This window comes from Platichthys flesus, chromosome 11 (genome assembly GCF_949316205.1).
Source record: "Platichthys flesus chromosome 11, fPlaFle2.1, whole genome shotgun sequence".
NCBI lineage: Eukaryota > Metazoa > Chordata > Actinopteri > Pleuronectiformes > Pleuronectidae > Platichthys > Platichthys flesus.
In genome coordinates this window covers 22,044,524-22,057,240 of record NC_084955.1, presented here as the reverse complement: position 1 = coordinate 22,057,240, position 12,717 = coordinate 22,044,524, and the positions used below count along the sequence as shown (strand labels likewise).

Below are 12,717 nucleotides of genomic sequence, written 5' to 3'. Positions count from 1 at the left end.
AAATGTGTTTATGGAAAGTTTTACGTTACAGAATTAACGATGCAGAAACGATATTCATTACATTTGACAGAAAAAGTATTTTTTGCATTTGTGTTTTATTTCTATTTTCAAATTAAATCAAGTAACGTTATTAAACATTTCAATGAAACAAGATCATTTAAAATCAGATCTAATCAGAGTTCGTGTCTTTCGCTCCATGTTGTGGGCCAACCCACCGCGCTGGAGGTGGATTCCTGAGTTGCTGCAGACAGTTGTTAATCACTTCACGTGTTGTTGTGTAACTTTATCCTGGTTGTGTCGTTGCCTCCCAATCACGACTCTGCTCTCCCACCGACGTGCACGATTTCCCCCGTCTCCACTTTTCCAGATGTGTGTGTGTGAGTGTGTGTGTGTGTGTGTGTTTGTTTATACAAGGCCCTGGACTCGCTCTTATCTGCTGCGGCCACTCACGCTGTGATTTCAGACTTTCTTCAGCGAACACTTGGCTGAGTGTTGTTTTTTTACGGGCCATTGTTTTGTCGAATGGTTTCTCAAGATACAGAGATTTTTCTTTCGCTGCCACCTCATTAAAAACCGACTGAGTGAGCTCTGATTTCAAAAGGCTGCACTTGATCTCCACCCAGACTGAGACTCACAGACAATAACAGTCAGAGAATTAAAAATACACTCTTGTTATTCTTCGTTAATATCAACACAGAGGTGGAGGACATGAGCAGACAGGTCAAGATAAACATTTTCATATCATTCAATATTGATCAGTATCATGATAAATGTCTCTTTTTTTACTTTTGGCTTAAAAGTGACCGAAATTTACTTCCATAACAAATTTCCAATTGTAGTACCACTTAAACTAATGATGTGATATTTTTTTGCATATGTTGTGGCCAGTTTTTTAATAGATGTTGCAGTTTCTGTCCTTTCATGCATATCTTGGTTGATATCGATCATTATCATGATAAATGTCACATTTAATTTCATTTTAAGTTTAAAGACAGATTTTTTGCTCCTGAGTGAAGTTTTTTTAACTTCTTCATGAGCAGAGAACGACAACCACTTGATAAACTGAAAAACAATTAAATAATCTGAGGTTGATCAGCTGAGTGTATAATTTCACATCTGTAATTTGTAGCTGGGTGGATGAAAAATAGATTGCAATAATGATTGATGTTGTATTGTTGCCCAACCCTAAATAGACATTTTGTGCCAACCTCCACTTCCCTACTCATTTATGACTATTTGATTTTGCATAAGAGTCATATCACATTGATTTCTTCATATGAAGTGACCTCACTATACCTTCAGCAAAATAGTTACGTGTATTTATATAAGATATGTTGTTGTCAAGGTTCCAGCGTACTTATTGTCATCGAGAATTTATTCATGTTTTTTTCATGAATCAAAAAATCATGGAGTCAATAAAAAGTCAGTAACTACTGTGACGTGCTGAGAGTCACATGGGGCTGTAACTAATGATGGTTTTCAGTGTGGATTAATCTTCTTTGATGAAGAAATGCTTGCAATTATAAAAGCTGAATTCTTTGCCAAAATAATTGACATTTTATTTTCTGTTGATTCACTAGTTGAGCGCTTGTGTTTTTAGATTAAGATTCGATTCCGATTCAGTATCCAGATTACAATGTAGTCTAGTGACTGATTTGTGTCCCTTTTATGCTTTATAGGCTAAGAATGTATTAAAGCTTATATGTTAGTATCTTATAGTTTATATATGCAAATGCCTGAATCCCACATTTTGTTCATTTTTACAGTGAAAATAAGTCAATCAAACCCCTGCAGCAAACAGACAGTAGAAGTTATGATTTTACCAAATAGCAAAGGAACTGTTTTGCTTCTCAAACTTAAAAAAAAGTGGCGTGTTCAAAAGTGTGGACACCCCACTGAGTCAGTGTTTAGTAACAGGAAGCAGTAAATGGTGGATTCTTCAGCGTCTTGTTGCAGGAGTTTGGCTTCCAGAATTAACCGAATCTATTTTTCCCCACATGTTGGTTTCCCGGCTGCCACACAACCTCACAGCAGAATATTTCCACCCCACGTCCGACAGATGAGTCATTATGTTACGTGCCCAATGAAAAGTAAATCAAAATGTGACTGTGTGGGAATTTGATTGGATTGTTATTTAAAATCAACAAGATATTGGATTTGCCCAAATGAGCACCTGCACCTATTTTTTACTTTTCTTAAAACAGCTTTTTTTAAATTCATTTTTATCTTGCAGGGTGTTCCTCTTTTTTTTTAAATCTCCATTGTAGTTAAATAAACAAGTGAATGTTTATTTTCAATTAATGAATGTTTGGTGGTTATAGTGTCACATGAAGCTAAAGTGGAAGAAATACTTGTGTATTACAACTTTTTATCTCCTTTTGAATTCATGTCAACAAGATGTTGAAGTGGCCCAAAGTTACACATACAACTGCATTACGCTTTTATTTACAATTTCTGGTTTGTTTCACTCTTTATTCCGCAATTTAAAGTAAACTAGTGAGTGTTTTCTCTTTTTTATGAATGAATGTTTGGTTGCTGGGAAGGGGGAGGGGGGTCTGACGTCACTTCGTGTTAAACAAAAGCTCGAGCTGCTGGTCACGACGCGCGGCGGTCACGCGCCCCTCCCACCCCCCACCCACCCCCCCTGTAGCCTTTATAACGGGCCTGCGCGCACACTGACCACTCTGTCGTTAAATCATAACACGTCGTAGAAACAGCAAGAAATCTGAAGAAGAGCAGAAGAAGAGGACAGAGAGTGATGTACTGGGACACCATCATCAAACCTGCAGACAGAGCAGAGCCCAAAATAAAGGTAGAGCTCCACTTTGATTCTATTTTTGTATTAATTGTTTTCTTATTTGAAGAAGAGAGGAAATGAGAGGTCTGTCATCCTAAACTGTGATGTAGCTTAATTTGTCTTCAATACAATGTCACAGTGACTTAAAGTAAATATTAGGAAAAGAATGCCTTAGATTTAAACTGATTAGAATTGAAACATTAAATCAGAGAAATAATAATTGACAATTCAAATTATTTCAAATAGAAGTTCTCTTTAGCAGACAAGAGAAGTCACCATGTGGCCCCCAAACTCCCAGGTTACCTACCTTGGTTCTCAAAGTGTGGAGTGAGGACCCCCAATGGTCCTAAAGGGGGTTCCACGGGGTCCTTTATTTTCCTCTAAAACTTCATTCATAGGTAACACAGTGACCTAATGTATGAATGGTGGGGGGTCAATGTAGGGGTCCTTGATGAGTAAAGTTTGAGATCCACTGCTTTTAGGGTCACAGAACCAATATTAACATTTGAGAAAGAGGTGTCAAGGAATTTTGGGCATTTTACCTCAATAAATGTTCTGTTAATTGATTAATGAGCTCTGTGGGGGGGAGGGGGGGGCTGTCTCTAAGGGCCCAATAACCTATTTTCCCAACTGGGGTGGTTGCCTCTGCTACTCCATCTTGAAATCAGAGCTGATGACAGTAATAATCACACGTCTCTTTCAACACAGATGGAGATTTGTCAGACTGGATACTACACCGAGGACTTCAGGACGCAGGAAGTGCCCGCCGGCTTCGACTTTGCTTCTTATGGTGAGTTTTTAGAGAATCACTGGATTGTGTGATGGCGCTGTATCCCCCCCCGTTGGTGATGATCATAGAATGAATCAGTGATGAGGACAAAGTCAGGTTTTTTTTCAACCCTCAGTGTTTGTGCGATCTGTTTCCTCTGAACCTGAGCAGCTGAAGGACAGAGGAAATATTTTCCGCAAACAGTATCATCACATCTGTCAGAGCTCTCAGGCCGAGACCTTGAGAGTGGGGGGGCCCCGGCTCCAGCCCAGTGTGAGGATAATGGGGTGCCGCTGTGTGTTTGTGTTAGTGTGTGTGTGTGAATGGGCTGAGGTGGACAAAGACGGAGAGAAACAGGGTGGTCAGGTTAAAGACACTCCCCATGTCGCACTCCCCGGCCTAATCCTTTCCTCCAGACATCCTCCTCAAACAGATTTAGAGCCCCCCCTTCCCCATCCCTCCATCACTACTCTGTCACACAACCTCCACTGGCGTTTCCTCCTCTCTCTTCCTACCCCTCCCTCCCTGGTTTCCTCCTCAGAGCGGCCTCCATCCATTGAGCTGAATAGAAAAAAGCAGCAGGGCTTGAGTGCCTGGTGCTGATTTGACAGTAAACAAACTGGCTTTTTCTTGTGTCAACTTCCACCGCAAAGATAATAACCTAAACTGACCAATTCACCTCTTTTGTCCCCTCTTTTAATGACTGTTTCCTTCAGCTGAGCTGTTATCAACCCCCAGTTTAAAGGACCATACCAATGATTTAGCCTTTTATAGCAGAGTTAACGATGTAGTAGATTCTACTTGCAGCGACTTGTTGCTTGAAACGTGGACGTTGGTAGATTTTATTATTATAATTAAGCTGTGAGCAGGAGTTTGTTAGAAAGGTTTTCCACCGTCCGCTAGTTTGTGCGAATTCTTGTTCACAAATATATATAACTTCATGTATAAGCACCAATAGGATAAAAGCACTGGTATGCTCCTTTAGTACTTCTGTCCTTCCTCCATCATCATCATCATCTCACTGACTCCATCTGTCTGTATTATGCTTAACCTCCAGACTACCCTGGTGAAGAGCTGTCTTTTCTGTTAGACAGTAAAGCCCCCGGGCAGCAGCAGTATCCAGCAGAGAGCAGCTACCCAGAGCCGCCCAAATCATCTTCTCTTCCCTACGATATCACCAAAGGTAAAACCTCCAAAATAAACCCACAGTATCTCATGTTGTCGGTTTTATTTGGGCTTTTGTGACCATTTTCTCTCTCTCTCTCTCTCTCTCTACTCAGTGAGCACCAGTGACACTGCTCTGTTCAACCTGGACTCGTATCAGGAGTTCAACTGGTGGAGCTCTTATCCACATGGTGAGTCTCTGATTCATACTGAATATAAAGTACCTTTTTAAAGGGACCTTCTTTTGCTTACCAACTTTCTTTGTGACTGGCAGATGGGCCGGCGGTAGACCAGCCACAGACTGGGTACCAGGAGTCTCCACAGACATATCAGAGCCTGGTGCCCCAGGGTGGACAGTTCAGCCCGGCCATGGAGGGCAGCCACAGCCCCTTCTTGACCACAAAAGCACCCAACACGTTAAAAAGTAAGACATTGTCAGTTATGGTAAGACAAAGAAGAATAATCACGGCTGCCAATGGGCGGATCTGTAAATTGTGAACCTTCTCTCTGTCCCAGGTGAGATGGATCAGAGCTACTACGACTCTGACGGACAGAGGCATTCGTCGTCCTTCTGGCCGGAATACCCATCTCCAAGCTTCGCCACCCCCCTGCCTCACCTGCCCCCGGCATCCTGCCCCTCAAACTCCAGCCCTCAGTCCTCAGAGCAGTACTGCCCCCGTGTGGCCAAACGCAAAAACCCACACCCTCAGAGACCAGACAGGGAGGGCCATATGCCGGGGATGTCGGCCTATCCAGGTTAGAATACACCATCTATACATTCACCCAACTTTGAGGTTCTTGTTCTTCTTTACATTCTATGCCACATTTATATTGATATGAAAACTCTAAAATAGGATGCCTTGGTGGTTCGATCCCCGGCTCATGTCGTCTGCATGCCAAAGAGCCCTTGAGCAGGATACTGAACCCCAAACTGCCCCTGACGGCTCTGCTATATCGCAGCATATAGTGTAAATAAAACATATAAGACTAAGAAAGCAGTATACAAATGCATCCATTTAATGTTCAATACATTATTCCATTAATAATAATTATTCAGTAGTATAATATAAGTATAAGACTGTTCCTCTATATTTGTTCTTTTTGGATACTGAACTAAAAATGTTTTTTTTGCTGCAGTGCTAGTTGAATATTTCTCCAACATCTGATTATTACAGTTTAATCAAATCTCACATGTTGTTTTATAATCTACTTCCCCACTGTAACCTAATCAATCTGTGTTTGTATTAATTCATTCAGGTTCTGGTCCAATCCAGTTGTGGCAGTTTTTATTGGAACTTCTTCTGGACTCGGCCTGTCGTACCTTCATCTGCTGGACGGGAGACGGCTGGGAGTTCAAGATGTCCGACCCCGCTGAGGTAAGGACAAATCCTGTGGTGGTTGCTGGACAAAATGCCAAACTAGAGGCTTCCAAGTGATCGTTCACGAACCAATGGGTGACCTCACTGTGGTTTGCCCCTTGGCGTAAAACATTCCTCTTGCACCTCAGTGTTTTTCTGAAATATAAACGCACCTAAGTATATTTTGTTGATCTTACAGGTGGCCAAGCGCTGGGGCCAGTGCAAGAACAAACCCAAGATGAACTACGAGAAGCTGAGCCGCGGCCTGCGGTACTACTACCACAAGAACATCATCCACAAGACGGCAGGCAAACGCTACGTCTACCGCTTCGTCTGCGACATCCAGGGCATGCTGGGAAAGACGGCACAGGAGGTCCTGATCAGTCTGAACGTTGTGCCCACACACACCGAGTCGTGGCAGTGCCCCGGGGCGCCAGCGGGGGTGACGTCTGAGCACAGCAGTGAAACATGGGCACCTCAGTAGGAGATGAGGGACTGGACTGGTGCTGCTGGCTGAGAGTGACCAGCCCCTTTCAACAGAGTACTACAGACTACAAAGTGAACACTGGCTCTCTAGTGGCGATGTGGTCACAGTCAGACCGGCAGCCAGTTTGCAGATGTTGCATTTCAGGGAAAAGAAATAATCCAATACTCATAAAAGTCACAATGCATCAGTCTTTAAAGACAATGTGTTAGTCTCTGTGAAATAATAAGTCTCTAATACCTGACTCATAAACATGAAGCTCCTTCACCTCAGGGGTTAATAACTGCAGCACAGGGGGCATTTTTAGCACTATGAATAGAGGCCCTATCTTCATTCGTCGTGTTTCTGACGAGGAACTGATTTGTAAATAGTGTTTATAGAGACCCATATGTAGAGTTTTGTGCATTTATATATTTTTGTATGCAAAACTCATGTCTACCTCTGTTGCTGATCAGAATAACATGAAGTGAGATCACTTGCAGGCAGCCACTGTGAAGGTTCTAGCCTGTGTGATGATTGTTTTGTGTAAATAAACTGTACATAAACATAGATCTCTGTGTAGAATCTCATTCTTATTTAGTATTCTGCATTTGATTAGGAAAATATGTTTCCTCAATTTGACTTATATCTCACCTAAGTTGACACACTTGTTACAAGGTACTGATACTACAGATTTAGTGCCGCTTTTGGTGGACAACATTTACTGATGTTTTATAGGTCAGACATTGACAAGAGCAACTTTCGGGTTGCCAGGTTGTGTATGATTTATGAAGTCAAAAAGTTCAAAAACACATTTCTTTGCATCTTATACAACTATATAGACATGACCTGATCCTGAATCCTCCTGCTGATCTGGATAATGAGTTGTTTGCTGACCAATAACGCCTCCTTTTCCTACATTTTGTGGTAATAGTAGTTTTTGCATAATCCTGCTATTTAATAGACATACAAACACAGATTAAATCATAACCTCGTTGTGGAAGTAATCAACCAGTGTCATTGAAGTACAACACATATCTCTTCAAGCACGTGAACCTTATTCCACCACACTGAATGAACCACTCACCACGAATAGTGTAATCACAAGGAGAATCTGAGGAAACTGTGTTTTCAGTTTCTTGTAGTTTTTTCATCCACAATAAATTTTTATGAGGCACTTTTCCTCTGTGGCTTTAATGAATGAATTGAATCAGTCACCGGCAATTTCACATCAACAGGCTACATTTGCAGAGTAAAATCGTTCAGATAAAAGAACTCTACATTTTAAAAACAAGAAAACAAGTAAGAAGGCCTTCACCACAATTAGATGTTTACATCTATGTCCAAGCTACAATTAGGCACTGAATAATTTATCCATATAATGCATTTTTACATTATCTTTACTCAGCAAATGGTAAGCCCTTTAGAAAATGCTTCCTCAATAAATGGCTCTGAATGATCGTAATTGTATCTAACGAGGTAGATAGATAAACACATTTATACATTCATTGCTAGATTGATAGATAGATAAATAGAGATACAAAAGGATACTTGATTGATCCCAAGAGAAGTTTAGTGTATGCCACAGGAGCCTCCAAAGAGGATTTTGTCAGTAACGGTTAAGACAGGATTATTGTGCCCTCCATCAGGTCCTTTTCACTTTCGGTCTGCAGGTGCAAAAAAAAGGAAACTGCATAAGAGAGCCGACCCTTATAAAACAAGGTCAGGGACATTGTAGAGACTAAACTGCAATTCTTTCACCAAGAAGAACATTTTTTGAGAAGACATTCAAGTTGAACCCAATTAATACATAAAAATTGACCAAATATATCCACACAGTTTTTAACATTCCGCAAACAAATATGTAAACTATACTAAACAGCCTGCAAAGAGTGATAATGAGATGTGTTGCTCTGGAGCAGATATGTTTTCCTATGGAGCAGCGGTTCACAATGACAAATCTGAGATAGAAGATTTCTTTAAGCAAAATCTGGAACATCATAATGTGTAGCTTGCATTATTGGTACTGAAATATTAGATACATCAATGTTTGTGCATTGTCAACAACTGACTGTCCCATCAAAGTAAAATGCAATACAATTTTCAATACTTATTGTCAGGTTTCACAATGAACGGAAGCGATTTGTACTCTCCTAAAAAATAAAAGCTCTTTTCTCATGTCACATAAAAAATGTAATACATAATAGAAAGCTTCTTTTTTTTTATGTGCATCTTAGATAGATTCCATCTCACTTGATCACTGCTCATCGGAATAAAAAGCTTTGATTGGCTGAGCGGCGTAACATGATGGAAGATCTAGAAAAGCTGCGCTGGTTCAAACAGAAACGCTCTGTCATAACTTGACAACGATTTATGGGTTATTGTTCTGGGTCTGGATCCAGACTGGTGTCTTACTATTAGTGACCTCTGCTCTATATGTTGATGGCATATCCATTTAAAAGTTAAAATAATGAATTACTAGAGTATGATAACTTAAAATAAATCCACTGTTGGGAGAAAGCCCTTCATTCATAGTGGAGAGATGATTCAAATGAAAGACATTTATTATAAAGTTATTTATTATAAAAAGTGCAGAATACGGATCTCCAGTGCACTGCATACACAAATAGCAGAAGAAAAACTAAACTTTCCCAAAGTACAACACATACCTTGAGGAACTTGCATACTGGTTCCTGTTACTCCATCTCTTCCTGGTTGCCCTGGTGGACGATCTGGTGAACGGCCTGCTGAAGCCCGCTCCAGGTCCCGCCGTAAAATGTATTTGATGGCTTCCTCCATCTTGCTCCCAGGATCACAGGTTGATTTCATTCCTCTGAGGTAGTTGACACAGCTGTGTGTGTAGAGGGGAAAGCAGTGGCCTGTAATGTCTGCTGATGCACCAACACCATCTAAAGCTTTTCACTCTTGAGTTTGATCAAACCTGATTTTGTCCTCCTCCTTCGACTCATACAGATCCTTCAGCGTCTCCGTTCTGTGATCACCAAAACCAAGGAGGGCCTCTCCCTCTTGTCCTGGCCGAAGGGATCTCTTTTTGGCTCTTTCAACCCCACGATGAAATCTGACTTCTGCCAAAACCTCAGGGTAAGGAATCGCGTATTTAGTCAAGGAAACCTTCAAATAAGAGAAGAGTTTGTGTGATAATTAAAGCTCATTCTATGCAATTCAAGTTTGCAAACAAACGGATTAACAGTTTATTCACATACATGCATACATTCACAACATCAAATTCAAAGACAGAACAGTAAGACAATTCATAAAGATTGGTAGCAGTGTCAAATCACCAATGGCAAACAAAATAAAACCACAAAGGAAAAATAAAAGTATGAACAGTTTACATATTGGTAATGTATTCTCCAACTATTCTCCTAACTTTAGCTGAGCTCTTTTTTTTATATAAACAAATCCTGCTTCAAATGTCAGTGTGAGCACAGCATCTCATCTTCCTCTGCAGTACCTTCTGGGCTGTCGTTGTATTGGTAACGGAGTTCTCTTGCTCCTTCTGGTGGGCATCCACCAATATGGCAACGTATCTCACATCATTCTCCATCAGCCATTTGAAGTTTTGACCTTTGTATTTGCCAAACTGAATCACATATCTGCTCAGAAGGAGCCGATCGTTGCCTGGGTCTCCGCCCTCAGAGAGAACCTGAGCCTTGGCGTCAGCCTCCACCTCCTCTGGCTTCTTCATCCTCACAGGAGCACGTCCTTGTTGAGCAGCTTTTAAAGCAGACTGCCCTGCTGCATAGAACTCAGCCTCCTGCGAGGGCTTTGTGTCCAACTTTCCGTCAGAGGTCTTACGAAAAATGGGATCACCTTTCTAAAGAAGAGAAAGAAAAATCAAAACCAAAACCACCCAGCAGTGTTTCTTTATTAATGACCAGCCACCTGTGATAGAGAATCTCTGAATTTCACTGTGTGATGTTGAACTTACGTCCAAACAAGCTTTGGTCTTTGACTCTGTAGAGAAAGAGAACAAGGTTTTAAGAATAACATTATTTTCTGAATTTGACTTTCCTTTGACTCGAGTCCAACTGGTTTATCGCTTGGTCAATAAAAATGGTCGGTTATGAGCCTTTCACAGACAGAGCAGGGCCAAGGTTTATATTTGCTGACAGCTCTGATATGAAAAATGTAATATTACCTTAGAGTCTCTATAACACTCAGAGACTCTGACTGTCTGACAGGCTACAAAACGCTAAGTCTCTCTGACAACTCCCATGTACTTATGTCATTGAGATGTTCAGGGATCTTCACAATGTTTAAAGTTATATTCATACAGAAAAGTGCATTTATGTATCTTTACATTTAAATATAAAGTTATTTACTTAATTCTAAATAGTTTGAATTATATATTTGGTTGTATTTGTGGTTTCTTTTATTTATAGTTGTTTGTAATAAAGTTCATGGTTAAACTGTAAGATATCAAGCTTCAGTTGCGTTTTATTGTTATATGGTTTTAATACGGACTCCATTTCTTCCTAGAGATCAACTTCACCTAAATCTTACACACTGGAACTTTAATAAATAAGTTTTATTTGTGGAGCTGCTATGAGTTTGAATTTAAAATCTAATGTTTGTCTGTGAACAAACCTACCTTATAATATGTCTACTACTTTATTTATAGTAGACCACTCTAAAGATTGAGACAAAAATATAAACACAAACCATAACTTTGTTTCAACCTTTTTAATAGATACAGTTATTATTATTTATATTACTCCGACTTCACTATGATACTAATACAGTAGTTTTCCCTGACTCTGAGGGAGGGGGGGCCGGTCAATACTGGGCCCTCTGTTGGAATCGTCCTTATCTGACCCTGCTGTGACATGAATTGGACTCACCCAGTGTCTCAGCCTCCTGGTTACAGCCGATCAGCCTCAGTGTCTCCAGAACCACTTTAAGAGCTCCCAGCTCCGTGAACTTAGAAACCAGGAGTTCTACGATCTTCACCGAATTTGTCTCGTCCACCTGTCTGCGGCCGATCTTCGGCTCGTCCTTGCGGGATCTCAGATGGAAACAAAACCTCTCCAGGTCGGTACCAGTCAGGCTCTCCAGCGCCTGCAGGACCCGTGTGCTTATTGTGTGCGACATCACTCAGCAGCCTGCACGTGTTGTTTCAGTAAATTTCATATAAAGAGAGATCGTTTCGTTAAAGAGAGATTTCCGCGCGCTAAGTTTGAATCGAGATCATAAGGAAGTCACACAGTCCTTCGCCACCCCCCTGCCTCACCTGCCTCACCTGCCCCATGCCTCCTACCCCTCGAACTCCAGCCCTCAATCCTCAGAGCCGTACTGCCACCGTGTGGCCAAACGCAAAACCCGTTCACGAACCAATGGGTGACCTCACTGTGGGTTGCCTCTTGGCACAAAACGTCGTGTTTCTGACGAGGAACTGATTTGTAAATAGTGTTTATAGAGACCCATATGTAAGTTTTGTGCATTTATATATTTTTGTAAGCAAAACTCATGTCTACCTCTGTTGCTGATCAGAATAACATGAAGTGAGATCACTTGCAGGCAGCCACTGTGAAGGTTCTAGCCTGTGTGATGATTGTTTTGTGTAAATAAACTGTACATAAACATAGATCTATGTGTAGAATCTCATTCTTATTTAGTATTCTGCATTTGATTATGAAAATATGAAAATATATGTTTCCTCAATTGACTTTCATCTCTCCTAAGTTGACACGCTCTCTTACAAGGTACTGTTTATGACAGATTTAGTGCCGCTATTAATAGTTAAAACAACATTTACTGATGTTTTATAGGTCAGACATAAACAAGAGCATCTTTCGGGTAACCAGGTTGTGTAAAATCAGCATGGCCCTGTTCTCGTCTTTTTAGTTGGCTGTATGATTTATGAAGTCAAAAAGTTCAAAAACACATTTCTCTGCATCACATACAACTATATAGACATGAGCTGATCCTGAGTCCTCTTCCTGATCTGGATAACGGGTTGTTTCCTGACCAATAACGTCCCCTTCTCCTAGATGTTGTGCTAATAGTCAAGTAATTTTTGCATAATCCTGCTATTTAATAGACAAACTAACACAGATTAAATCATAACCCATTTGTGGAGGTAATCAACCAGTGTAATTGAAGTACAACACGTATGATCTCTTCAAGCAAGTGAACCTTATTA

At 40.7% G+C, this 12,717-nt stretch overlaps 2 protein-coding genes across 3 annotated transcripts; one reads left to right on the top strand and one right to left on the bottom strand.

Annotated features, from left to right (window-relative positions):
• The first annotated feature begins 2,693 nt into the window (after window positions 1-2,693).
• etsrp (ETS1-related protein) lies at window positions 2,694-7,121 on the top strand. 2 transcript variants are annotated; one of them, XM_062398350.1, is made up of 8 exons: window positions 2,694-2,812; window positions 3,506-3,587; window positions 4,624-4,749; window positions 4,847-4,921; window positions 5,005-5,154; window positions 5,247-5,486; window positions 5,988-6,106; window positions 6,288-7,121. In XM_062398350.1, the coding sequence occupies exons 1-8, from the start codon at window positions 2,759-2,761 to the stop codon at window positions 6,570-6,572; spliced, it is 1,131 nt and encodes a 376-aa protein (XP_062254334.1). In that variant the 5' UTR covers window positions 2,694-2,758; the 3' UTR covers window positions 6,573-7,121. The 2 variants fall into 2 exon arrangements, with proteins under 2 accessions (XP_062254334.1, XP_062254335.1); XM_062398351.1 differs by having other exon boundaries at window positions 2,703-2,812; window positions 4,657-4,749.
• Window positions 7,122-7,694: 573 nt separating this feature from the next.
• Window positions 7,695-11,835, bottom strand: LOC133965127 (uncharacterized). Its single transcript, XM_062399534.1, has 6 exons — window positions 11,417-11,835; window positions 10,504-10,529; window positions 10,027-10,389; window positions 9,493-9,683; window positions 9,221-9,402; window positions 7,695-8,218 (listed from the first exon to the last, which is right to left on the bottom strand). The coding sequence occupies exons 1-6, from the start codon at window positions 11,664-11,666 to the stop codon at window positions 8,208-8,210; spliced, it is 1,023 nt and encodes a 340-aa protein (XP_062255518.1). The 5' UTR covers window positions 11,667-11,835; the 3' UTR covers window positions 7,695-8,207.
• Between the last annotated feature and the right edge of the window lie 882 nt (window positions 11,836-12,717).

What these genes read in the sequence shown, in the direction of transcription:
- etsrp (XM_062398350.1), top strand. Translation starts at nt 2,759, where the DNA reads ATGTACTGGGACACCATCATCAAACCTGCAGACAGAGCAGAGCCCAAA. An exon ending in TCCCTACGATATCACCAAAG is followed by an intron (nt 4,750 to 4,846) that starts GTAAAACCTCCA and finishes CTCTCTACTCAG; the next exon opens with TGAGCACCAGTGACACTGCT. An exon ending in AGCACCCAACACGTTAAAAA is followed by an intron (nt 5,155 to 5,246) that starts GTAAGACATTGT and finishes TCTCTGTCCCAG; the next exon opens with GTGAGATGGATCAGAGCTAC.
- LOC133965127 (XM_062399534.1), bottom strand. Translation starts at nt 11,666, where the DNA reads ATGTCGCACACAATAAGCACACGGGTCCTGCAGGCGCTGGAGAGCCTG. An exon ending in CCAGGAGGCTGAGACACTGG is followed by an intron (nt 10,530 to 11,416) that starts GTGAGTCCAATT and finishes CTTTCTCTACAG; the next exon opens with AGTCAAAGACCAAAGCTTGT. An exon ending in AAGGAGGAGGACAAAATCAG is followed by an intron (nt 9,403 to 9,492) that starts GTTTGATCAAAC and finishes CTACACACACAG; the next exon opens with CTGTGTCAACTACCTCAGAG.